Source organism: Gopherus flavomarginatus, chromosome 9, assembly GCF_025201925.1.
Source record: "Gopherus flavomarginatus isolate rGopFla2 chromosome 9, rGopFla2.mat.asm, whole genome shotgun sequence".
NCBI classification, from domain to species: Eukaryota; Metazoa; Chordata; order Testudines; family Testudinidae; genus Gopherus; species Gopherus flavomarginatus.
This window is the reverse complement of record NC_066625.1, coordinates 50,663,488-50,688,492: the sequence shown is the minus strand read 5'-3', so window position 1 is coordinate 50,688,492 and position 25,005 is coordinate 50,663,488. Positions and strand designations below refer to the sequence as shown.

At 45.0% G+C, this 25,005-nt stretch overlaps 1 protein-coding gene across 6 annotated transcripts in view; it reads right to left on the bottom strand.

The window, feature by feature from the left end:
* MYO9A (myosin IXA) overlaps positions 1 to 25,005 on the bottom strand; it is a 566,016-nt gene that overhangs the window by 44,872 nt on the left and 496,139 nt on the right. For 5 of the 6 annotated variants that reach the window (XM_050968015.1, XM_050968016.1, XM_050968017.1 and 2 more), the window contains 8 exons: positions 17,761 to 17,841; positions 16,495 to 16,605; positions 14,685 to 14,807; positions 13,849 to 13,998; positions 11,539 to 11,852; positions 9,012 to 10,724; positions 4,799 to 4,889; positions 4,077 to 4,289 (listed from right to left, as the gene is read on the bottom strand). In XM_050968015.1, the coding sequence (XP_050823972.1) occupies positions 4,077 to 4,289; positions 4,799 to 4,889; positions 9,012 to 10,724; positions 11,539 to 11,852; positions 13,849 to 13,998; positions 14,685 to 14,807; positions 16,495 to 16,605; positions 17,761 to 17,841 (2,796 nt within the window). The remainder of the gene's footprint in view (positions 1 to 4,076; positions 4,290 to 4,798; positions 4,890 to 9,011; positions 10,725 to 11,538; positions 11,853 to 13,848; positions 13,999 to 14,684; positions 14,808 to 16,494; positions 16,606 to 17,760; positions 17,842 to 25,005) is intronic. The other variant, XM_050968020.1, reaches the window with a different exon arrangement.

The window sequence follows — 25,005 nt, the reverse complement described above, 5'->3', positions numbered from 1 at the left end:
CATTTAAAGACTTTCACTCTCTCCTCTCACAAATTATCTAAACAAATCACTGCAAAATGATAAATGCTTCCTATGACATCTCAGATGAGGCTTTAACTGATTCTCTAGCCAAGCTCTCTTACATACATAATACAAGAGATTGCAAGCTCGCTGTTTAAAAGTAAAAACAAGGGCTATTAATCCTTTAAGATAAGCTGTACATGACATTTGTACTTGTCATACTGTTCGATAACTAGAATTTTGCTGACTAGAAAATCCAAGCAGCCTTTGAAAAAGATGGCCTCATTGTCAAACACACTATTGTCAGCAAGGTGTACTACTTTGTTTTAAGCAATCAGATTCAAGATTTGCACATTCAACTTCACCTCTGGTTGAAGACTTTCTTTGCAGATATGTGCATACCACAGTGCCAGCAAGCAACACCATCTAATGCACCTTTACCTACCAGCAGGCTACACAAATAAATTGATTTTGCACGTGGGACATCAGCAGGTTTTACCGTACCAGGACTTCAAACAGGCAGGCTAGTAACAGCAGCAGCAACTGAATCAAAAAGTGCTTTAGTTTCCAATGTCTCTCACTGTATTTCTTTCATGTATTCAGCAACCATTGGCTTATGAACAGCATACCAAAAACATTTACTAAAAACTGACTTTTGATAATTAGCTGCTATTGTGCATGTGTGATAAACTGATTTGTTTTTCTCATTAAAATAATCACCACCATCCATAGGAAGATTGCTTGGTTGTCCTTCCTATTGTATTGAAATCTTAAGGCAAACAACACCCACATTCAAGTACTCTCCAGTTTGTACTGAAACCAACTCAGATCCCTACTGCTGTATTGTTAAGTTGCTTTATCACATGTAACAGCCTCTCAGGCACTGCAAGGCCTAAGCTATTAACATCTAAATGCTAATTAGCTTCTGGAAATTGCATCACTTGAACAGTCCATAAATTTTGCTGTTCTAAAACAGCACTGAGACAAAGGAAAGGCGGTTCTGAAACACAGAAGCCAAAAGCTGTCGCTTCCAAAGAGCTGGTCTCAAACCTAGTCCTGCAATATAGAAGACAGATGGAAATGCTGCATATATTTACAAGACATACAGATATACAATATTTTTATGCAATAATGTATCTATTAAGCATATGCTAGAAAGCAGAGCCTGGTCGTGCAAGTGACTGCTTCCAGATGATACCACTTTGCATGCCCAACCACCAGTTAGAGATAGTGATGGAGTATTACAGAGGGTAAGTGATACAGAAAGAGAGATGATACATAGTGTGCACTGATGAGACAGGCCTAGGACTACTTGCATGCAATGACTGTTATTAAACCCAGTGAGCAGAATCATAGGACCATTTCCAATCAGAGGCATGAACTAAAACCCTTCCAAGGATAGCATCCTCCATCCTAACAGTGAGCCCAGCACCCATTTGCATCTCAGCAGAGTTTTCCAGGGTGAAAGATTTCTACTGCTAAAAGAACTAATGCTTTGTAACAGGGTAAACCTCCAGGAACACAGCATGCACTTAGCTTATGGCACTGCTTACCTACACAGTGCAGACTCTTTTTAATCAGTTTATCTAAAATAGCTTTTAAAAATCTCTTTTTAGATGTTTGGCCTGTAAATAATCTAAAGAGCACAGGAGCCAACAGAACTGCAGCAAGACACCAAATATTTTGGAGTTTCCCGAATTTAGTTCTCAAAGAGCCTATGCAAGGTCAGTTCCTTTGGTCATTGTACTCAATCCTTTACCATACTAGTCTTGTCTTCAGCAGCACTAATTATTTTCATTCAAACAGCCCAAATATGAGTGCACCTTCTCCAGTGGGAACTTTTCTCCAAACATTCACAGACGTTTTTAAAGTCCATGCATGCAAATATTACTTCTCCCCTCACCCCCCACCTTATATTTTAGAATAGTGGCTTTTATTCTGCCATAAAGAGGCAGTGAGAATTTCAATGGTTTGGGTGTTTACACTACAAACTGCAGAAGTTCAACTATAGGTGAAATGTAACTCTCAAGATCTGAGAGACAGTTTGCTTTTTCGATCCAATTTCTTAAGAAAAAAATCAGTTTGGTCATTTATAAAATTACTTGAATATAATTTCCCAGCTTCCTTTACTATGATTAAATCAGGAAATAGAGAGGAACTGCAAATCAGTCACCCAAGACTTTCATCAAAAGAGCAGCATTGGGCCTGTGAAGTAATGTTACTGACAGACAGTAATGGTGGTATACCTAACTTGAAAACCAAGGAGGATTTAAAACAAACAAAAGGAAGTATTTCTTCACACAATATAGTCAATCTTTGGAACTCCTTGCCAGAGGATTTTCTGAGGGCCAAAACTAGAACAGGGTTCAAAAAAGAACTAGATACATTCATGGAGGAATGGTCCATCAATGGCTATTAGCCAGGAAGGGCAGGAATGGTGTCTCTAGCTTCTGTTTGCCAGAAGCTGGGAATGGGTGATGGGAGATGGATCACTTGATGATTACCTGTTCTGTCCATTCCCTCTGGGGCACCTGGCATTGGCCACTGTCCTAAGACAGGATACTGGGCTAGATGGACCTTTGGTCTGACCCACTATGGCCGTTCTTATGTAACAAGAGAAATCTAAAGAGTCAACTGGATCAACAATCCACTCTCTTCTCCTCCCCTCTGCAAAGAATATTCACCCTAAGGATTTTTTTTTTTACAGCAATTGTTAAAAACTAAAAAGGAGTTTAACAAAAAGTGCCACCTCATTTCAGGTAGTCCTGCAGCAATTCCCAGTAAAGGGATGTTATAGTGATAAAGGCGATTCTGCCGTATCTATAGTGAGTGTGGCAGGAAGTTCACATCACCTGTGGGGTAACATGCCATGTGCTCTCCAGTCTCCAGCCAGAGCAACACAGCTCCAGAATGAAATGCCTAGCTGAACTATGGACTTCACAGTTTTGGTCAGTTTTCTGCCACAACTTTAGCATTAATTAAAATATTTTGTGTGTAGGTGTAAGACAGAGATGGTCTAAATCAGTGGTCCCCAACCTTTTTCGTCTGGCGGATGCCAGATGACAAGCCACCGTGGCGGACGAGCATCTGCTGATATGCTGCCAAGAAGCAGCAATGTCAATAGGCGTCGCCGCTGAAATGCCACTGACAAGCAGCATCATCCAGAGGTGTCGGCGCCGAAAATCGGCGGCAACACCTCTGGGTGACGCTGCTTTTCAGCGGCATTTCAGCGAATGCTTGTCCTCCAGCCAGTACACGGACGCACACAGATGCCCCAGCGGGTGCCATGGTGCCTGCACGGTGACCACTAGTCTAAACCATCTGAATGAGTGGGTAGGAAATGAGACATTTCCTGTGCGGATATCTACATTTTCACATGTGGTCTCGCTTCCATTTTTTTATCTTGGAAAAAGAATTATGCTAGAAACTAGTTTCTTTGAAGTTATAGACCTCAAAGAATAAGTGAAGCATTACTTTAAAAGGGAAATAAATGGCCAGAAAGTGTAATGAAAGATAAACAATCAAAACTAATAGGAAAAATGTAAGTTACAGATAGAGTTTTTGTGGTTTAATCAAAGAAGTGATTCTATGTATGTGGGACAATTTGTTCGGTTAGATCTTTTCCGATCTCCTGTACAATGAATCTTGTCAAAGGAGAGAGAGATTAGGCAGGCTGTGGCTATTCTTATAAACAGTCTTTCTAAGTCTACAGAGACACTACATAAGTCCTGCAAGCCCTCCCTATGCCCTAGTCCTTTTCATGATTGCTAGCAGGGTGATCCTTAGCATTTGGCCGAGGTATATACTGTAGCTCTCTGGAGAAGCACTACTTTCTTTAGGTGTCTTATTTGTCAAATCCATCCTGAAGGCAACGCCAAGGTTTGATACAAACACAAGTGCCTCCCACCCCATTTGCTGAGGTTGCTTCTGCTGTGTTCTCTGAGTTTACCCATCTACAGCATCATTATCAGTGGGAGAAGAAGCAGTGGAGGGTGTCAGTACAGCTAAGGGTTAGCAAAGAAATGCTCCCGCACAGCTGCTTGCTCCCTTTGTTTTCCCGCATGTTGGAAAATTACCATTTCGGAGTCACTGTGACAAGCCTGCCCAAGTCTGGCTGTAGGCCCTGGCTCAAGGTGAGGAGGTTGGTCAGGGGAGAGAAGGAACTCAAAATTGTCATCGTAATCATCTTCCTCGGTATCCCCCTCCCCATCAGCAAAAGTACCTCTAGTCAAGAAATCGGAGCGCGTCCGCGCCATGCGGGCTTTCTTTTTATGGGCCGGTCTGGCAACCTGCTTGACCAAATGATAAAACAGATAACAAAAATGTTTTAAAAGAAAAGGCGATTCTGCTGATGTTTGATATCACAGGGTAGGTCAAGTACAGCCTCAAGTACTCCATGGACAATATGCTAATCCACACATAACACACAAGTATCATAGGTAGTGCAGGGGATTGGGGAAAACAAAAATGAAAGACAGCACTAGGAAAATGGACAGTCATGGATGTTACCAAAACATATGTTAAACAAAACAAAACATGACTGCATTCTACAGTGTTTACCACTGGGGCATTCATGGCAGAAAACATCTTGCAATTCTGTACTGTTATGTTCTTGTGTTAACGAGGGTATCCTGAATAGAAGGTTTTAATGTTTCCACACCATTAGTATCCCCCCTTCCTTCTCAGACTCGCAATTTAACAGCACCCACCCTTCTGTTTTCTCTTCAAACACTTGAGAGGAAACTGGCAGAATAAGTTTTGTTTAATTGAAAGATAAAATAAGAAAGCTGTAACTTACCCCCCCTCTGCCTGGCCCAGGGAACTTTAGTGGCTTTCTAGGTAGTTCATCTTTCGAAAGGATTTGATGATTTGAAGATTCCTTGTTGAAACTCAACAACAACAACAACAACAACAAAACATTTAAATTCTTCGCACAAGTTCACCCATAACATGTCCAGATTCCAGAAACATTTAAGTATGTACAAATCAACAGATCGAGAATAAACTGCAATTTGATTTCATGTGTTTTAAAGGATGCCATCTTTAGTTATTCAGCAAACACTTAATACCATTAAACACTGTAGTGAGAATAAAAAGCACAAATGAACAGAAATCCTGCCCTTTGTCAAACTATGAACCATCATCCTTGATGCACACTTGCCAGTAGCTCTTATACAGGTTGTCTTTAGTGCTTTGTGTTGGGAAGTAAAATTGCAGAATGGTAAAACAAAGTTAAGTAACAAGAGACAGAAAATCATATTAAAAATTTTCATTGCCATGCTACTATCTAGGAGGAGAAATTTTATTTCCTCTGTTATTCCTTCTTCTGGGCCTCCCAAGGGGTTTTGTCTACTACACTGCAAGATCTTTAGGGCAAGAATAGTCTTCATTTTGTATCTTATACAGCATCAAGTTAATTGTTGCAATGATTTAAATGAAACAAATAATAACAAATAATAGTTTAGAGTAGGGTTATCAAGCGATTAAAAAAATTAATCGTGATTAATCGCGCTCTTAAACAAAAATAGAATATCATTTATTTAAATATTTTTGGTTATTTTCTACATTTTCAAATATATTGAATTCAATTACAAAACAGCATACGAAGTGCATAGTGCTCACTTTAAATTAATTTTTTACAAGAAGTATTTGTACTATAAAAAAACAAAAGAAATATTATTTTCCAATTCATCTAATACAAGTACTGTAGTGCAATTTTTATCATCATGAAAGTTGAACTTACATATGTAGAATTATGTACAAAAGAAAAACTGCATTCAAAAAAGCAGCAAAGAGTCCTGTGGCACCTTATAGACTAACAGACGTATTGAAGCATGAGCTTTCGTGGGTGAATACCCACTTCGTCACATGCATCCGACGAAGTGGGTATTCACCCACGAAAGCTCATGCTCCAACACGTCTGTTAGTCTATAAGGTGCCACAGGACTCTTAGCTGCTTTTACAGATCCAGACTAACACGGCTACCCCTCTGATACTTGCATTCAAAAATAAAACAATGTAAAACAGAGCCTACAAGTCCAATCAGTCCTACTTCTTGTTCAGCCAATCGCTCCAACAAACAGGTTTGTTTACATTTACGGGAGATAATGCTCTCCACTTCTTAATTACGTCACCTGTAAGTGAGAACAGGCATTCACATGGCACTGTTGTAGCTTCGCAAGATATTTACATGCCAGATGCGCTAAAGATTCACATGTCCCTTGATACTTCACCCACCATTCCAGAGGACATGCATCCATGCTGATGGTGGATTCTGCTCAATAATGATCCAAAACAGTGCGGACTGATGCATGTTCATTTTCATCATCTGAGTCAGATGCCACCAGCAGAAGGTTGATTTTCTTTTTTGGTGGTTGTGGTTCTGTAGTTTCCGCTCTTCTAAGACATCTGAACACATGCTCCACACCTCATCTCTCTCAGATTTTGCAAGGTACTTCAGATTCTTAAACCTTGGGTCGAGAGCTGTAGCTATCTTTAGAAATTTCACATTGGTATCTTCTTGCATTTTGTCAAAGCTGCAGTGAAAGTGTTCTTGAAATGAACAACATGTGCTGGGTCATCATCTGAGATTGCTATAACATGAAATATATGGCAGAATGCAGGTAAAACAGAGAAGGGGACATACAATTCTCCCCCCAAGAAGTTCAGTCACAAATGTAATTAACACATTATTTTTTTTCATAAGCATCATCAGCATGCCCTCTGCAATGATGGCCAAAGCATGAAGAGGCATATGAATCTTTAGCACATCTAGTACGTAAATACCTCGCCAGCTACAACAGTGCCATGTGAATGCCTGTTCTCACTTACAGGTGACATTGTAATTAACAAGTCGGCAGCATTATCTCCTGTAAATGTAAACAAACTTGTTTGTCAGAGCGATTGGCTGAACAAGAAATAGGACTGACTGGACTTGTATGCTCTAAAGTGTTGCATTGTTTTGTTTTTGAGTGCAGTTATGCAATAAAAAAAATCCACATTTGTAAGTTGCACTTTCACGATAAAGAGATTGCACTACAGTAGTTGTATGAGGTGAACTGAAAAATACTATTTCTTTTATCATTTTTACAGTGCAAATATTTGTAACCAAAAATAATATAAAATGAGCACTGTACATTTGGTATTCTGTGTTGTAATTTAAACCAATATTTGAAAATGTAGAAAAACATTCAAAAATATTTAATAAATTTCAATTGGTATTCTATAGTTTAACAGTGCGATTAATTGCAACTTTTTTTTAATCACAACTAATTTTTTGAATTAATCACGAGTTAACTGTGATTAATCGACAGCCCTAGTTTAGACATTGCAGCTAAGTCCCACCTTTGTCTGCCTGTGTCTCAATTACCTCTGTGTCTTCTTTCACATGGGCCACAAAGTACAATTGCAGGTCCCTGAAATCATCATCCAGACCACTTAAAACACCAATTCTGCCATGCTGCCTATAGTGACACTTCTTGTTTTGTATCGGAGGGTGGGAGGGCAGGGTGTGTGTGTGTGTGCAGGCCAGGAAAGAACTTGGACAAAGGAAACTGATTCAACCCTCTCTCCTGCCCCCTTTCCCAGACATTTGGGAGGCTGCTTTGGGAGGGGTGAAGGATGCTGTTACCCTGCAGACACAGCCTCCCTAAAGGCACTCAGGCCTTGTCTACACTGCCACTTACAGCACTGATACTTTCTTCGCTCAGGGGTATGAAAAACACCCCCTCCTCCGAAGCAATGCAAGTTTCAGTGCTGTAAAGTGGCAGTGTAGATAGTGCTACAGCGCTGGGGGCTATTCCCCTCACAGAGGTGGTTTTATTACAGCGCTAGGAGAGTTCTCTCCCACCGCTAGAGCCACGACTACACAGCCACATTAAAGTGCTGCCACTTTTAACGTCAGCTATGTAGACATATCCCAGATCAGCCTGACCTGCATAGGATCGAAATGCTGCCATGACCTGTGCTTGGAATGAACTCACCATTTAACCTGCAAAGAACAGCCCATACTCTATGCAGTTGTTTCTAATACTGTCAAGACTGTTAAATGTTACTTTACCCCACAGCAACACTTTTTCAAAAGCTTGTGCACCAGTCTCCATAAGGAGAAGATCTGTTCTAGAGAGACACAAGGTGCGTGAGGATTTTTTTTTTTTTTTTACTGGACCAACTTCTGCTAGTGAGAGAGATAGAGAAGCTTTGGAGCCACACAGAGCTTTTCTTCAGGTAGGGGGAAGGTTCTCCCAGCATCACAGCTAAATGCAAGGTGGAACAGATTGCTTAAGAAGAAGAGCTCTGTGTAGCTGGAAAGCTGTTCTCTCTCACCAACCTAAGTTGGTTCAGTAAAAGATATTACCTCACCCACCTTCTCTCCCTAATATCCTGGGACCATCATGGCTACAATCACACTGCATAGAAGATCTGCATTTATTCCCTTTCCCTGACAATGCAAGATTGTTCTCTGGTTGACCATTCACTACTATTTTGTCCACTGAAATTTTAAATGTGTGCAGTGTTGGAGATTCTACCACTTCCCTTGGGAATTTATTCTACCAGATAATAATAAAACTAAGTTTTTCCTGATACTTCTCCTAAATTCCTTTCTTACTTCCATCCCATCCTTTCTACTTACACCACTTTGTACTGCCCTACCTACTGTAATTTCTCTCCTTTCTTGTTATTAACACTTTTCAGAGGTTTGCTGTAGATGGTTAGCATGGCTATCCATAGTCACTCATAGCCACCTGACACAGACTGTATGACATGCACTGCATGAGAGTTCTTTTAATTTTCCTTTTAAGTCAATCCCTCCAGCTTCCTAATAATTACTAATACTTTTCTCTGATTCCTCCCCATTTTATCAGCATCTTTCTGGTAATGTGCTCAAAACTGATCATGTGGCTCTTTGTTTCATTGCAAACCTGTAGAAATCAATCCTATTTTCAGGAAAGGTCATGCAATAGTCACCTCTCATGGTATAAAGCAAGCAAACAAACAAATGCTCCACTCACAGGAAATGACTGTCTTTTGGTGTGAAGAAAATAGCACTAGCCCGTGGCTCACTAGAAGAGGCGTCGGTGCTCTGGTTGGGAATTTGGGGTTGCCTGAGGCGCTCTGTTCTTGCAGCGTGGCTGCTAGAGAAGTCCACAGATTCCACAGCCAGTTTTGAAATCCACCGATCTGTTCTGGTTGATTCCTGTGTCATTCCAGGTTGACCTTCTTTTCGCTCCAGGAACATGCTGACAGGCCTGTCCTTCTGTGCTATGTGGGCTGGGGGGCTCCCTTTCTTTGCAACTGTGAGCCCTTTAATATCCACTGATGAGGTTGGTGTTGTATTCACAATCTGGCAATTTTCCCTTTTGCTCTGGGGATTCAGGATGAGGAGAGATTGAGGCCTGTTGTCTGTTTTCTTTGGGAGTCTGTGAGACACTCCTTGTGAGGGATCCTTGATTCTGCTGTGCTCAGTCCTTTGCAAGGCCTCTCCCCTCCCTTGTCTCTCAAACTGCTCAAAAACTTTGCGTTGTTTCTCCAGAATTTCCTTCTGCTGGCGGATCTGCTCCATCATCTCCCTCTCATTTTGCTGCTGCAGCTGCTTTTGTCGCTCCTCCTTCTCCACATTCAGCTTCTCAAGTCTCCTGATAACAGAGTCTGAAGAATGTGTATCTGATGCAAGAGCAGGCAGGCTTTCCTCTTGCTTGACAGGATGGTTTTCTCCTCTCTCTTCATCCAAGGCTTTGCCCTGGCCCTGCCTGCCTGGCTCTGTATCTTTCTGAACCTCAGGAAATGTACCTGGTTTTCCTTCCTTTTCCATTAGTTTGTTCTTCAAGTTATTCTCCATTAGTGACTGATGTGCTTTCTGGGTGTCCTGTGGTGGAATGTAAAAAGTAGGCAGATTTCTAGGAATGAAGGTCTCTCTTGGATGCATTTTGTAGATAACATTCTGGGTATCACAGACCATCCGCTCCTTAGTAGCAAGACTCTCTGATAACTCAGAACTTGATGGTGTCCTTTTTCTGTTAGATAAGTTGCTGTTCACATCTGCTGAGAAGGTTGTGTCCTGCAAATCAGGCTTAGGACTGTGAGGTAAAGAGTCCTGGGTCTCAGTGGAGACAGACTGCATGTCTTGCTCTTCTAAAACTGGAGAATCAAGTTTATTCTTTTGAGTATCCTCACAGCTTAACACTTCTAAGCTCCCCTGAGAGCTTTCACTCTCTGGGGTACCCTGAGGAGAATGAAGGACCTCCGACACAAGCTCTGTGGACCACCGACGCTCCTCTGAGGGAGACACTCCGCCAGTGGACCGGACCTTAAGCAATTCCAAGCTAAATATTGCTTGTTCCAATTCACGCATTCTCCGGCTTTCTCTTTTTGCCCGGACCACTTTTTTCTGGTTGAGATCCTCCAATGATTTAGGCCTCTCTCTCACAACTACTTCCTCTTCAATGTCCATGCCACTTTGGCTGCTGGCTCTCTCGTGTCTTTTGTACAGTAAGTCTCCAGAACTGTCTACTGGATCAGCATGATTAACCCGACTATTCTCTATTACTGATTTATGTTCCTCTACAGCTCTCACCCGCTGTTCAAACGATCCATCCTCCCACTTAGATGGGTCTGAGCCCCTAATTTTCATAGCATCATCTGCCTCCAGTCTATCCTCTTCTCTGATTGACACTCCATTCTCCAGCTGTCTCTCTTTTAATCTCTGCTCTTTTAAAGCTTTAAATCTGCAAGAATGAGAAAACAGCAGATTTTTAGAGTGTTTCCACTTTCACTGCTCGGATGCATTGTATTGATTCTGAAGAGACGTTTAAGAGAAAGCGCTGTGTTTGGTTATAATACCTTAGCTAAACACACATTTAAAAATCAAGTGCGAGACTGCACATGGGTATTCTACATAACATGAATTTTCAATTTTCAGCTGCTTCATTCTTTCCCCAGTTGTGAATGACATTGGTGTCTATTACTGAGAACTGCTGCTTTCCTGACTATGGTTCCTCTAAACTCTCTCAGTATTTTGTTTTTGCTTTCTTTTGTAAATTAATATATCCAGGAAAGCACAGTTCAAATGCAGTATCTGGTGTTTTGGCCATGTTCTTTACCAGTTTTCTAGCTGGGTTGATTAAGGTACAATCAGGTACTAGTGACTTGCAGAGTGTAGTTAGAGTCATTATTCTGGCTCTCAGCTTATTTACAGTACACCAGTGGGCCCCAACCCTTTCAAACAGTCATACCACTTCCTCAGAGTAATGCCTCAGCTGTGTGCTTTCAACGGATTGCTCTGCTGATCAGGAGACTAGTGTTTGGAGCAGACTAAGCTCCCCTGTGGGTTAGAGGGAGAGTGCGAGACACGTAGGGGCAGCACAGGGACCCAAGCACACCAGGGAAAGGGAACGTGATGTTTAGTAACAAAAGCCTGAAAAATGCTAATATTCAGGCCAATTGCTGGGAATCATTGCTCCGAATCACACAGCCTTCCTGCTACACAGTCATCTTTATCCAACAGTTCACTTTTGTGTCCACAGAGGTGCATGCCATTACCTTTGCCGTGCTATGTAACCTCTGCATGCTGCTTGCAATAGGATGATTTTATTTCTCTTGACCCTGTAGAGTCTTTTTGTGCAGTAACCTCGCCAGCCTCCTTGTATGCACATGGCTGCGGCATGCCTACGCCTAGAGCATTCCCGCCAATAGTTCTGGATGATGAAGGCTGCATCCCGCATCTGCAGGAATCTTCGCCTCTCCACAAAACCTCGCCAGTGGGCCTGGAGAACAAGTGCTGCATTGCTGAAAGGGAGAGGATCAACTAGGGAGTCTTCAGCTTGCTTTCTACTCTGATAACTGCGCCAGTACCTCTGCAGAAAAACAGATAACATTTCTTGGTGATGTGTTTGGTACCAGGCTCATTTAGAGACTAAGACCCATGAAATAAACCCCCTCTCCTCCTAAACATGTGCTAGGCATTCAGGCTGCATGGCCTACCCCCAAGGAACAGTGGGACATCTTGGGGGTCTGACACGCTGATGGGGTTCCTCCAAGGGACAGTTTAAAAGCTGGGGCATAGAACAGATCCTGTGGATCTGTAAAAGAGGGCACAGTAAACTTTGCCAAGGACACCAGGTCAGACCACTACTGGTAGGAAAAGTTTCCTGGAATCTTTAATAGCAGCTTGGATAAGCAAACAAGGCCTCAGGGTAAGAGTGCATCTAAAAGTCAGCTCCAAAGTAAACTGCTTGCTGTGCCTAACTCAGAAGAATGAAGGACTAGGCTGATTCTGTCAGGATGTGACCCTGTGTTTCCAGGGAGTTAGAGGTAGGTTTTTCAAACCAGGTACTTTTATCACTAATGTCCTCTCATCCAGTTCTGCAAAACTGTTCCCGTCTTAATATGAAATCAATAGCTGAACAATACAGTACAGAGCTCCCTCTCTCATCTCTGCTCATAAAATATGTTATCCCAATTTCCTTGGAGAAGAAACAAATTAAACAAAAAATGATACCAACAATGATAAACAAACAGATTCATATAACTTATATTGCAATAGCACCTAGGAAATGGACTCCATTGTGGTAGGCTCTGTACAAAAATATAACAAAGACGGTCTCTGCTCAAAAGAGCTTACAAAATTTAAAACGAGAGTCACCCAGTAAGTACAACAAACAAATGAGAGAAGCATAGGCTCACAAGTGAGAGTATCATAATTAAGGCTACGATTTGGTCACGGCAGTCACGGATTCCATGACTTTACTGGACCTCTGTGACTTCTATGGCTTCAGGAGGCAAAGGTGGGACTGTGCACCCTAGCCCTGCAACTAAGGCTGGCTGGAACCAGTACTGTGCAGTCCCAGCCCTGCGGTTTCCACCAGGGGCTGCAGCTGGGGCCGTGTGCCCCAGCCCTGCAGCATCCTGGGCTTGGCAGTGGCCATGCGCTCCAGCCCCACAGCTTCCACCTGGGGCTGCAGCTGGGGCCATGTGCCCAACCCAGCGCTTCTGCAGGGGGCTGCAGCCAGGGGTGTGCGCCCCAGCCCTGTGGTGTCCTGGGGGTGAGAATTGCAGCCGGGCCTTAAAAGTGATGACAAATAGGCTGTGCTGGACTAAGGTGGAAAAATTGGAAAGAGTCCAGCGGAAAGCAACAAAAATGATTAGGGGGCTGGAGCACATGACTTATGAGGAGAGGCTGAGGGAACTGGGATTATTCAGTCTGCAGAAGAGAAGAATGAGGGGGGAATTGATAGCTGCTTTCAACTGCCTGGAAGGGGATTCCAAAGAGGATGGATCTAGACTGTTCTCAGTGGTACCAGATGACAGAACACGGAGTAATGGTCTCAAGTTGCAGTGTGGGAGGTTTAGGTTGGATATTAGGAAAAACTTTTTCACTAGGAGGGTGATGAAGCACTGGAATGGGTTACCTAGGGAGGTGGTAGAGTCTCCTTCCTTAGAGGTTTTTAAGTTAAGGCTTGCCAAAGCCCTGTCTTGGATGATTTAGTTGGGGATTGGTCCTGCCTCGAGCAGGGGATTGGACTAGATGACCTCCTGAGGTCCCTTCCAACCCTAATATTCTATGATTCTAAGGTGGAGCCAGAGGAAGCATATAAAGATGGGGTGATAATGTCAAAGCGAGGAGCCAGGAAGATGATTTTTGCAGCAGTGCTTTAAATGGATTTAAGGATTCCAGTGTCACAAGCTTTCCTTTTCTAATCTGCCTTTCCCTGCCGTAGAGGTACATTGTCATTATTCATTATAATAGGATTGTAAGCTCCTCAGCGCAGGAACCTGGTCTTTTGTGTCTGCGAAGTGCCAGGCACACTAATGATGCTATACATAGTAAGGAACAACATTATTTTCACCTACCTGTATGATCACTGCTGCCTGCCTCAAGTTCAAGAAGTGCCTTCTCTCCAGTATAGCGCGAAACCAACGCTGCAGTAGAGTAATCCTCCGGAGTACCTCCTGGTGCAGCAAATCCTGCAAAAGCTGGCGCTCCCGCTCCTTCATGAAAACCTAACAGGCAGCACATGAGGAATGAGGATAATGTGTGTCATGCTTCCCCAGCCACAAGAGACATGAGTTAATGCCACAGACATCTGTATCTGGAATGCTCTCAAGTAAAGAGCTTAGCATTTGACTTTACTTTGGGATACTTATGAAAGTTTTCTGGACAGTTACCTACAGTATGTGGCTGTGAAATGTTGCACGTGTATCACAATATGTAGCAGCCGATAAGTAAATTTTCTTTCTAGAGTGAGGAGATAACTGTCATAACAGTAAGTTAGAGAGACAAGAAGAAGAGCTGTGTGTAAGCTCAAAAGTTTGTCTCTCTCCCCAGCAGAAGTTGGTCCAATAAAAGACATTACCCCAGCTACCTTGTCTCTCTAATATTCTGGGACCGACAAAGCTATGAAAACACTGTATAGAATAGTAAGTTATGTGACAACGCGTGGAGTGATTATTGGAGGCTAACTTGTTTTAAATAGCATGATCAGACCATCCTGGCTTCACAGAAAACAACAAACAATCTCTAGTAGTTTGTGTTGTGTATGACATGATTAAAACCCTTCTCACTTAATCCATTTCCTTTTGGTAAAGTGGGACAACAGTCATGTCAATGCAAACATGTATGAAAACCAAGTTACCACATATAGGCAGACTTTGTCAGTGCAGAGTCTGGGCTGTGTGTAAACATTTACCATTGTTCTCCCAACTTGATAATTGTCTGGACTGAGCTTTATTTTCCTGAAGAAATCATGGATGTTGTGCTTAGATGGGCTGATTCCTCGTGACAGCAGAACATGGAAATGGTTCACAAAGTCCTGTAAAATTAGAAGCCACCAGAGTTAAATTCTAAGGGCAGTGCTATGTCACTGTTACATAACTATTTGCTGGCCAAATGAGGTATGTTTTAGTAAATTAGCAGAAACGTAACTAACATTCAGGAACTGCAGAATTCAAAGATTCCTTCATCGTTATAGACTCATAGATTCCGAAGCCAGAAGAAATCACTGTGATCATCTAGTTTGACGTCCTGTATAATACAGGCCATGGAAATTCCCCACAATAATTCCTAGATAAGATTTTTTAGAAAAACATCCAATCTTGATTTTAAATGGTCAGAGCTGGAGATTCTACCATGACCATGGGTAAATTATAGTTCTGGTGGCTTTCGGGGTTGTCTGAAAGGCAAATAGGAGATACTGCAGTGTCTGCCTCCAGAGGAACAACCAGGGATTCTGTGAAAATGTGCAGTGAATCCTGAGAAATGATCATTACAGGAGGGATTTACCAGAACCAGCAGAGTATCTCAGAAAACACAGAGCTTCACAACAGTTACCATTTGATGGTTCAAACATCAGACTTGCTAGAGTCCTTGAAGATAAATACCCTCAAAGTAAAAAAAGGCTCAGGTTCCCTACAAAGGAACGGATAGTCCTTCCTTCTCACAGCTTTTGTAACAGACATGACAGTATTCTCAATGCCAAAAATCCATTTGTTTTACTACAAGAAACAAAGTGGGTTGTAGCTGCTGATGAAAGAACCACACACAAAGAAAAATTTTTGATAAAACCATCATGTAAAAAGAAATATTTCCCTTGAATAAGCAAATCTGTGTGAACCAAGGCACCTCTCCGCCCCCCGGTGCTGTGAGGTTTGGGAACTTCTGCATGATGGCTAAATGCATTTAGCACTAGCAGATTCTGGCAGGAAATGCCAGCTCCCTGAGTTAGGGCTGACTGGCCTGAACAAATTATCTTCACTGAAAGAAACAAAAACAGAAACAAGCAACAGGAGGCTTCCCATATGAGCTCATTCCTAAATTAAAGAGATTATCTGGCTCACATTTATTATGAGAAAAATCCTCCTTATAGCGATCTCAATAATAAAATATTAAATTAAGAAAATATGAATGAAAAAAGATTCACTTAAAATAAAATCATACCCATAACTATTCCCCTTTGTTGATATGGCCCAACTATAGTTTAGGCAGAATTCTGCTTGGTTTAGGAATAGGCTCAGTTCTACAGGTGGCGGTAACCTCAGATACAGATATCTACCTTTGGGAGGTTCGGTGGGCCTAGCGCACTAGAATTTAATTTCTGGAAACATGGATTTGACTCCTCTTAGGTCACAAAGTGGTTGAGTGAATTCATTCTAGCTTCTAATGGACACTATGGTCTTGATTTTAGATGTCTGTGTGCAATTGCGCATGAAAATTAGGTACACATTTCTGTGCAAACAAATGCATGACTGGCAGTTTTGGTTCAGAACTAGAATAGCTGAGGCTCTGCGAGTTAGAACTTAGGTGCACTGGCAAAGCTGGCCTAGCACATTACCACACTCCATGCCTGGCTCCCAGCTACTGATATTATTCACTCACTTCTATGAACTCTAAATTCACCCGCATTTAGAAATAAGGGTGTGTGCAAAAAATGGGCCATCTCAATCTACCAGGATATGATGTTTTAACAGAAATGAATAAAAGGTAAAAGCACTTTGTCTAACCTGGAAGGAATATTTGCAGCTGTACCCAGATTGCCGAATTCGAACTGTCTCCAGCATTCCTGTATATCGCAGCTGCCTAAGCACCAGGCTGTCACTGAACCTCAGAGGGAGCTGAAAGAGGAAAAACAGACAGACAATGTTACTTCACCCAACCACAAACACTTCATGAAACTCATGAGTACCTAGACATGGAAGTTGATTGATGTTATGACATGTTTTTGTGTGACACACATGTTGCCAATAGTACGATATGGACTCCTAGCAACTTGAGCAAGACCACTAACTTTTTTTTTTATCACTGAACACGCATTGGAAGAAAATGGCTTTCAGGCATTACTGATCTGGCTGGATTTAAAATGGTGATCTAGTGGAGATAGACTGCATTATCCCACAAGCCAGCCAGCTTCATTCCAGCTTTGTTTATAAATTTACAGTCCATGATACCAATTCATCTTCTACAAAATGTAATGGAAAAATGTTATGTACAACTAAGTTAATTTGAATAATGAGGTTTATTATGAAAGTATCTTTCTTTTTTCAGTTAAAATTTCATAGTTTTTTTTTAAATTAAAGCTGGAAGGCTTAGTGCTCATTCATGACAGACATGAATTCCAGAGCTTGTAAGAACTTCAGAGGAGACAGCTCAGATTATTATTTATATGATGACCAGAAGGGTCATTGTGGTTTATCAACTAGGAATAAAATTACACACAAACAATACCACCATACATGTTTAACAATGATCTCCATACTCAGACTCATCCAGGAGGTCCTTTTTCTTCTTTTCAGACAAGCATATCAAATTTACACCACAAAGTATTTACAAGTTATTGTGGATTTTACCCAGGCACTTGAGAACTAAGGGTGAAACTGCATCCTAATAAACCAATCATGCTGCAGTCCAGCAGCTGTTCTGTGAGAGTACCTTTCTTATCAAGTTTTGGGATTTCAATGAAACCCCAATGGGACATTGTGACACATCTGTATATTGGAAGGGGGCAGCGTGTTTGTTGTTTGTGGTATCTGAAGCAGCAATGATTAGCTACGGTGTACCCAAGCACCACAACTGACAGGGTTCATGTTAAAGAACCGTCAAAACAATGAAATCATACGCCACAGTATCTGGAAACAACATAATGAGAGTAAGTCAGAGTTTGACCTTTACCTCCAATTTTATTCTCTTCAGTGAGAGTGGGGTGGGTGGTTAATGTACACGCTGAGAACAGTGTTTTTGTTACCAAGCATTTGGCAATGATAGATCTTTACCTTTTCAGCATTAGATCGAATGCACTTGACAAAATAAGGCTCTGCTTGACCAAGAGTCTCCATCAACTTGTTGAGGGATGCCTGCAGCAGAAAATAAAACTTAAAAGCTGGAAAAGAGCCAGCTGTGACAAACATTTCACCCATGAGAGGAAATTACTAATTTAAGAACTGTTTGACAGAGGAGAAGTCAACTAAAACACCTAAGGGGAGTACATTTTGTTCAAGTCATTCAGCACCAGCTCCATATACATCTCTAGATATGCTAAACATGTTAAACTTTGTATCAAACATGCAGATATAAAGACAAATCTTTTTTTTTTTTTACATGAATAATTACCTTCAGGAATAGCAATGGCAGCTCATGTGACCTGTACTGTACATACTGAGATAGGATAGTTTCCAGTCCCACCTAGCACAGTTAGACATCAGGTTTTCAGTACGAAAGGGAAATGAGCTTTGAATTTCACTTTGCAATTATATATATTTTACTGGGAGGCCCAAGAGAATTATCAGAGGGCTGTGGGGGACAGCATAATCATAGATCTGCTTTGCTCGTTTTCAGAAATCCATTATTTGGAGGACATTACAGTGAAAATGAACAACCCGTTTCCTCCAAAATCTCCCTAAACATCTGACTCTGCCTCACAGGTTTTTCTTGTACTGAAATCAGAGTAAGTTATCACTGGTGCATGATCTTAAAATAGAGTTGGCTGCTTTCTTTCAAATCAATTCTCGCAGTTTGTCGGATATCCCTTTATCCAGACTAGCCTCCCTTTCTTTCATATAGCTCCATTTATAGTGAATTCCTTAGGCTACGAGCATTGACCTTTTCATAGAATGCTCCTGGTCAGAACTGTTTGAACATGATAGATTTTCTGCCATATTCTTTTCTCAACTGAGATGCAAAAAGCGGTGGATTCTGGGTGGTTAGGATTTCCTGGATCCATCGTGTACTTTTTCTAGACTTTAAAGAAGACGGTTACTCGCCTTTGTAACTGTTGTTCTTCGAGATGTGTTGCTCATATCCATTCCCCAGTCAGGTGTGCGCACGCCGCGTGCACGTTCGTCGGAGATTTTTACCCTAGCAACACCCGGCGGGTCGGCTGGGCGCCCCCTGGTGTGGCGCCGCTATGGCACCGAATATATACCCCTGCCAACCTGTCCGCTCCTCAGTTCCTTCTTGCCGGCTACTCCAACAGTGGGGAAGGAGGGCGGGTTTGGAATGGATATGAGCAACACATCTTGAAGAATAACAGTTACAAAGGTGAGTAACCGTCTTTTCTTCTTCGAGTGCTTGCTCATATCCATTCCAATTAGGTGAATCCCAAGCCTTACCTAGGCGGTGGGGTCGGAGCAAGAAACTGCAGAATGCAAAACTGCTAAGCCGAAGGCTGCATCGTCTCTGGATTGTTGCACCAGGGCATAATGGGAAGCAAAGGTGTGTACCGAAGACCACGTAGCAGCCCGACATATCTCCTTAATAGGCATTCGGGCTAAGAAGGCAGTCAACGAGGCCTGGGCCCTGGTAGAATGTGTGATAATATGACCAGGAGAGGTATGCGCTAGATCATAGCAAGTCCGGATGCACGCTGTTACCCAGGACGAAATCCTCTGAGAAGAGATGGGCTGGCCTTTCATCTGGTCCACCACTGCAACAAAGAGTTGGGGAGTTTTGCGGAAGGGTCTCGTACGGTCAATATAGAAGGCGAGCACCCTACGGACGTCAAGCGAATGTAACTGCTGCTCCCTATGAGATGTATGTGGTTTGGGGAAGAAGACTGGGAGGAATATGTCCTGGTTGAGGTGAAAGGCCGAGACTACTTTCAGGAGGAACGCCGGATGTGGGCGTAGCTGCACCTTGTCTTTGTGGAACACCGTGTACCCACCATCAGAGCCCGAAGCTCAGAGACTCTCCTAGCCGATGTAATGGCCACAAGGAAGGCTGTTTTCCATGATAAGTATAGGAGTGAGCAGGTTGCTAATAGCTCGAACGGGGGAGACATAAGTCTAGTCAGGACTAAATTGAGGTCCCAGGAAGGGGCGGGGCGACGTACTAGGGGGTATAGATGTTCCAGGACTTTGAGGAACCTCGAGACCATAGGGTGGGAGAAGACGGAGTAAGCTCCTTCTCCAGGGTGAAAAGTAGAAATAGCCGCCAAGTGCACTCGCAAAGATGAGATAGCAAGGCCTTGTTGTTTAAGATACCAGAGGTAGTCCAAAATAGTGGGGATGGAAACCTCTGCAGGTGAGACATTTCGCGTTTGGCACCAGGAAGAAAACCGCTTCCACTTGGCTAAGTAAGTAGACCGAGTAGAAGGTTTCCTGCAACCCAGGAGTATCTCTGGAACCAGTGCAGAGCAGCGTAACTCCGATTGGGTTAACCATGCAGGAACCACGCCGTTAGATGGAGGGATTGCAGGTCTGGGTGGAGAAGCCTGCTGTGGTCCTGCGTTATCAGATCCTGATGAAGGGGCAGGGGGATTGGGCTGGCTATTGAGTGGTCCAGCAACGTGGTATACCAGTGTTGTCGGGGCCATGCAGGAGCGATCAGGATCAGTCGAGCCCTGTCCCTGCGAAGCTTTAAAAGAACCCTGTGCACCATCGGGAAGGGTGGAAAGGCGTAAAGCAGGTGGTTCGCCCAAGAGATTAGGAAGGCGTCCAATACTGAGCCCGGGGCGAGACCCTGGAAGGAGCAGAACCTCTGACACTTCCTGTTGTTGTGGGAAGCGAAGAGGTCTATGTGGGGAAAGCCTCACTTCTGGAAGATGGAATGTGCAATGTCCGGGCGAAGTGACCACTCGTGGGAGAGAAAGGATCTGCTGAGATGGTCTGCCAGAGTGTTCCGGACCCCTGGGAGGAAAGATGCTACAAGGTCTATGGAGTGGGCTATACAAAACTCCCACGGTTGGATCGCCTCCTGACAAAGGGGGGAGGATCGAGTCCCTCCCTGCTTGTTTATGTAGTGCATTGCTGTTGTGTTGTTCGTGAGTACTAGAACACAACGGCCCTGCAGATGATGTTGGAACATCTGGCAGGCAAGGCGAACTGCTCTCAGCTCCCAGACGTTTACGTGCAATGCCAGCTCTTGAGAAGACCAGAGACCTTGCTGCGACAATGGCCTAGGTGTGCTCCCCAGCCAAGAGACGACGCATCCATCGTTAGGGATACTGAGGGCTGTCTCGGTTGGAACGGCATTCCTGCACACACCAGGGGAGATGTTAGCCACCAGTTGAGGGAGCCTAAGACGCTCTGAGGAACGGTGATGACCATGTCTATGGCGTCCCTGACTGGACGGTAAACTGAGGCGAGCCAGGTTTGAAGGGGACGCAGGCGTAATTTGGCGTGCTTGGTTACAAAAGTGCATGCGGTCATGTGACTGAGAAGGCTGAGGCAGGTGCGGGCTGAGGTCGTCGGAAAAGTTCGGAGGCTTTCTATGACCGAGGCTACTGCCTGAAAGCGGGGTAGTGGAAGGCAGGCTGTTGCAAGTTTTGAGTCTAGCACGGCCCCAATGAATTCTATTCTTTGAGTGGGCACTAGAGTAGACTTCTCTAGATTGATCATCAGGCCCAACCGCTCGAATAGGTCCGTGATGATGGCAACATGCCTGGTAACTTGGGCTTCGGAGGTCCCACGAATAAGCCAGTTGTCTAGGTAAGGAAAGACGTGTATTTGCCGACGATGGAGGAAGGCGGCCACTACAGCCACGCACTTTGTAAATACGCGCAGGGTAGTGGAGAGGCCAAATGGAAGGACTGCAAATTGAAAATGTTGACGGTGAACCATAAACCATAGGTACCGTCTGTGCGGAGGGTAAATGGTGATGTGAAAGTATGCGTCCTTCATGTCGAGAGCAGCAAACCAGTCTCTGGGATCCAAGGATGGGATGATGGTTCCCAAGGACACCATGCGGAACTTCAACTTTTTCAGAAAGACATTGAGACCGCGCAGGTCCAAGATAGATCGAAGACCTCCTTTTGCCTTGGGGATTAGGAAATATCGGGAGTAAAATCCCTTGCCCCTGAACTCCTCCAGCACCTCCTCTATAGCTCCGATAGAGAGGAGTGTAAGAACCTCTTGCCAGAGGAATTGCTCGTGAGAGGAGTCCCTGAAGAGGGACGGGAGGAAGGTGGGAGGGAGGGGGTGAAATAAATTGGAGGTGGTATCCAGACTCCACCGTGCGTAGGACCCAACGATCTGAGGTTAATTGGGCCCACGCAGGGAGGAAGGAGGAACCGTTATTCTGGCTCCCTTGGGAACCCGATTGCCGTCTGCGGTTCCAGCGACCACGCCTCCTGCTAAAATCTTGTCGTGGTCTGGGTGGTGGGTAGGGGCGCTGAGGTTGGGTACGGAAGGACCTCCGTTGGGTTTGCGGGGTATGCATCCCGAGGGAATGCATGATGACGCGATTGTCTTTGAGACTCTGGAGTCTAGGGTCTGTTTTCTGAGAGAAAAGGCCCTGTCCCTCAAACAGAAGGTCCTGAATAGTGTGTTGCAGTTCAGGAGGTAGACCTGAGACCTGTAACCACGATATTCTCCGCATCGTAATCCCCGAGGCCACGATTCTGGCCGCCGAGTCAGGAGCGTCGAGGGAGGCTTGCAGGGAAGTTCGTGCTACTTTCTTCCCTTCCTCCAGAAGGGCTTGAAATTCCGGGTGGGAGTCCTGTGGGACCAGTTCAGCAAACTTACCCACCGATTGCCAGGTATTATAATTATACCTGCTGAGCAGGGCCTGTTGGTTGGCTACCTGTAGCTGGAGGCCCCCGGCGGAGTAGACTTTACGCCCCAGCAGATCCATCCGTCTAGCCTCCCGCGATTTTGGGGCAGGGGCTTGCTGTCCATGGCGCTCTCGCTCATTCACGGATTGAACGACCAGAGAGGAGGATGGGTATATAAGTATTCGTACCCTTTAGAGGGTACCATGTATTTCCTTTCCACGCCTCTGGCCGTAGGAGGGATAGATGCCGGAGATTGCCAAATGGTGTCCGCTTTGGCTTGGATGGAATGGATGAATGGCAGAGCCACGCGAGTTGGGGCATCTGCTGAGAGTATGTCAATGACCGGGTCTTCCACTTCCGGGACCTCTTCCACCTGGATGTTGATATTTAGGGCGACTCGCCGAAGAAGGTCCTGGTGGGCTCGGAGGTCGATCGGGGGTGGGCCCGATGACGAAGTGCCCGCCACTGCCTCGTCTGGTGAAGAGGAGGACAACAGACCCGGCACGGTTGGCTCATCTAGTAACTCTGGTTCCGGAGGAGCATTAGGGTCTGGGAGCACCTGAGGGTCCGGCGCCAGAGCTGACTCATCTGTACCCGTTGGAGGAGGGCGGCTAACAGTGGCCTCTGGTCTACGATGTTCCGACAGGACGGAACGAGGTGGAACCATGGGTTCGCCTTGGGCCTGGTGATATGCCCAAAGCGTCCAGAAGGACCACTGAGGTGCTTGTTCCAAGCCCTGAGCCTCCTGGAGGACATGGCTCTGCGTTTCTGAGTCCCCATATGCGGCGCTATCCGCGTGTGAAGACTGAGATGGGTGCCATGATGGCCATGGTGGAGCAAAGAGTGCACGAGGAGCCCTGTGAGCATGGTACCGGATGTCGTGCCGTGCCGGAGAGCGGTACCGGGAGTCGTACCGGTGCCGAGAGGTTGACTGGGACCTGCGACCGGTACGGTGCCGGGAGGTCGACCGGGATCGTAAGGCTCTATGGTGAGAGCGGCTGCGGCGCAAACGGTGCTGGGAGCTGGACCGCCATCTGGAGTACCGGTCCGGAGAGCAGGACCTTGAGCGGTGCCGCGAGTACGACTGGTACCGAGAAGGAGAACGGTACCGGGACTGCGAGCGGCGTCTAGATCGGGATCAGTGACAAGATCGGGAATGCTGTCGAGACCTCGACCTGGAGTGGTGCCTGCCTGCGGCGTCAATGGAAGGTGGCCTGACGAGGACAGGCTTCCCTGTTGATGCAATAACCCGCACCAGTGGTGCCGGAGGTTGAGGCAGGGAGGGCTCCATCAGGGCAATCAGTTCTCTCACCGTTGAGAAGGTCTCTGGCGTGGTGGGAACGATAAGCTCTACCGAGGCGTGTGCCGGAGAGCTATCCTGCTCCGGACTCGATGGCTCTTGCATGGCCGGAATCAACAGTGCCGAATTCGCCAGTGCCGCGGCAGTTGTTGGTGCCGGGCGACTCGGCTTTGGCTGGTGCTCAGACTGCGGTGCAGATATCGGAGCAGCAGGAGCTTTAACCTTTTTGGCACGCGGGGAGAGGGAGCGGTGCCAGGCTGGCTTCTGTGCCGGTGACGGCTGGTGCCGGGGCATCTTGGCGGTGCCGGCACTCTCCGGTGCCGATGGGGCACTTCTCCCCAGCGTGGACTGTGAGGTACTCGGTGCCAAAGATGGAGGGGTAAGGGCCATCTCCATTAGGAGCTGCTTAAGACGAAAGTCCCGCTCCTTTTTAGTCCGCGGCTTAAACGATTTGCAAATCCGGCACTTCTCTGTGAGATAGAATTCCCCCAAGCACTTTAGGCAGGAGTCGTGGGGGTCTCCCGCTGGCATCGGCCACCGGCAGGCTGAGCACGGTTTGAAGCCCGGTGAACCAGGCATGAGCCTGGGCACCAGAAGAGGGGAAGGGCTAATCCCCAACCCTCTGAACTATATACACTAACTACATTAACAAAAGGTTATGAAAAGTATTAATTACAACTATGAACTATAGAACTATATACACAATAAGAACTAGAACGAGTGAATAACTAGGGAAGTGGAGATCAGCTGAGCCGCGCTCCACTGTTCCAACGACCGACACAGGCGGTAAGAAGGAACTGAGGAGTGGACCGGTCGGCAGGGGTATATATTCGGTGCCATAGCAGCGCCACGCCAGGGGTCGCCCAGCCGACCCGCTGGGTGTTGCTAGGGTAAAAATCTCCGACAAACATGCACGCGGCACGCGCACACCTAATTGGAATGGATATGAGCAAGCACTCGAAGAAGAAACATTGTTCTAAATAACTACCCAATAGAAGACCAGCATTAACCCATCATGCAGAGGCTTTCAGATCTACTCTGGGCTTGGGTTGAGTGACACAGATTCCATCTAGAGAGCCCTCTAGATTCATTCTCCTAGAGGCACAGCCTGGTCACACTAATGCTCTGGCAGGCCATTTGGAAGTGTCCCAGACAAACTCCATCTCATTGCTCCCGCCACTCACTGGACCAGCATTTTCTGTGGAAAACATATGACCTCATGTTGTGTGG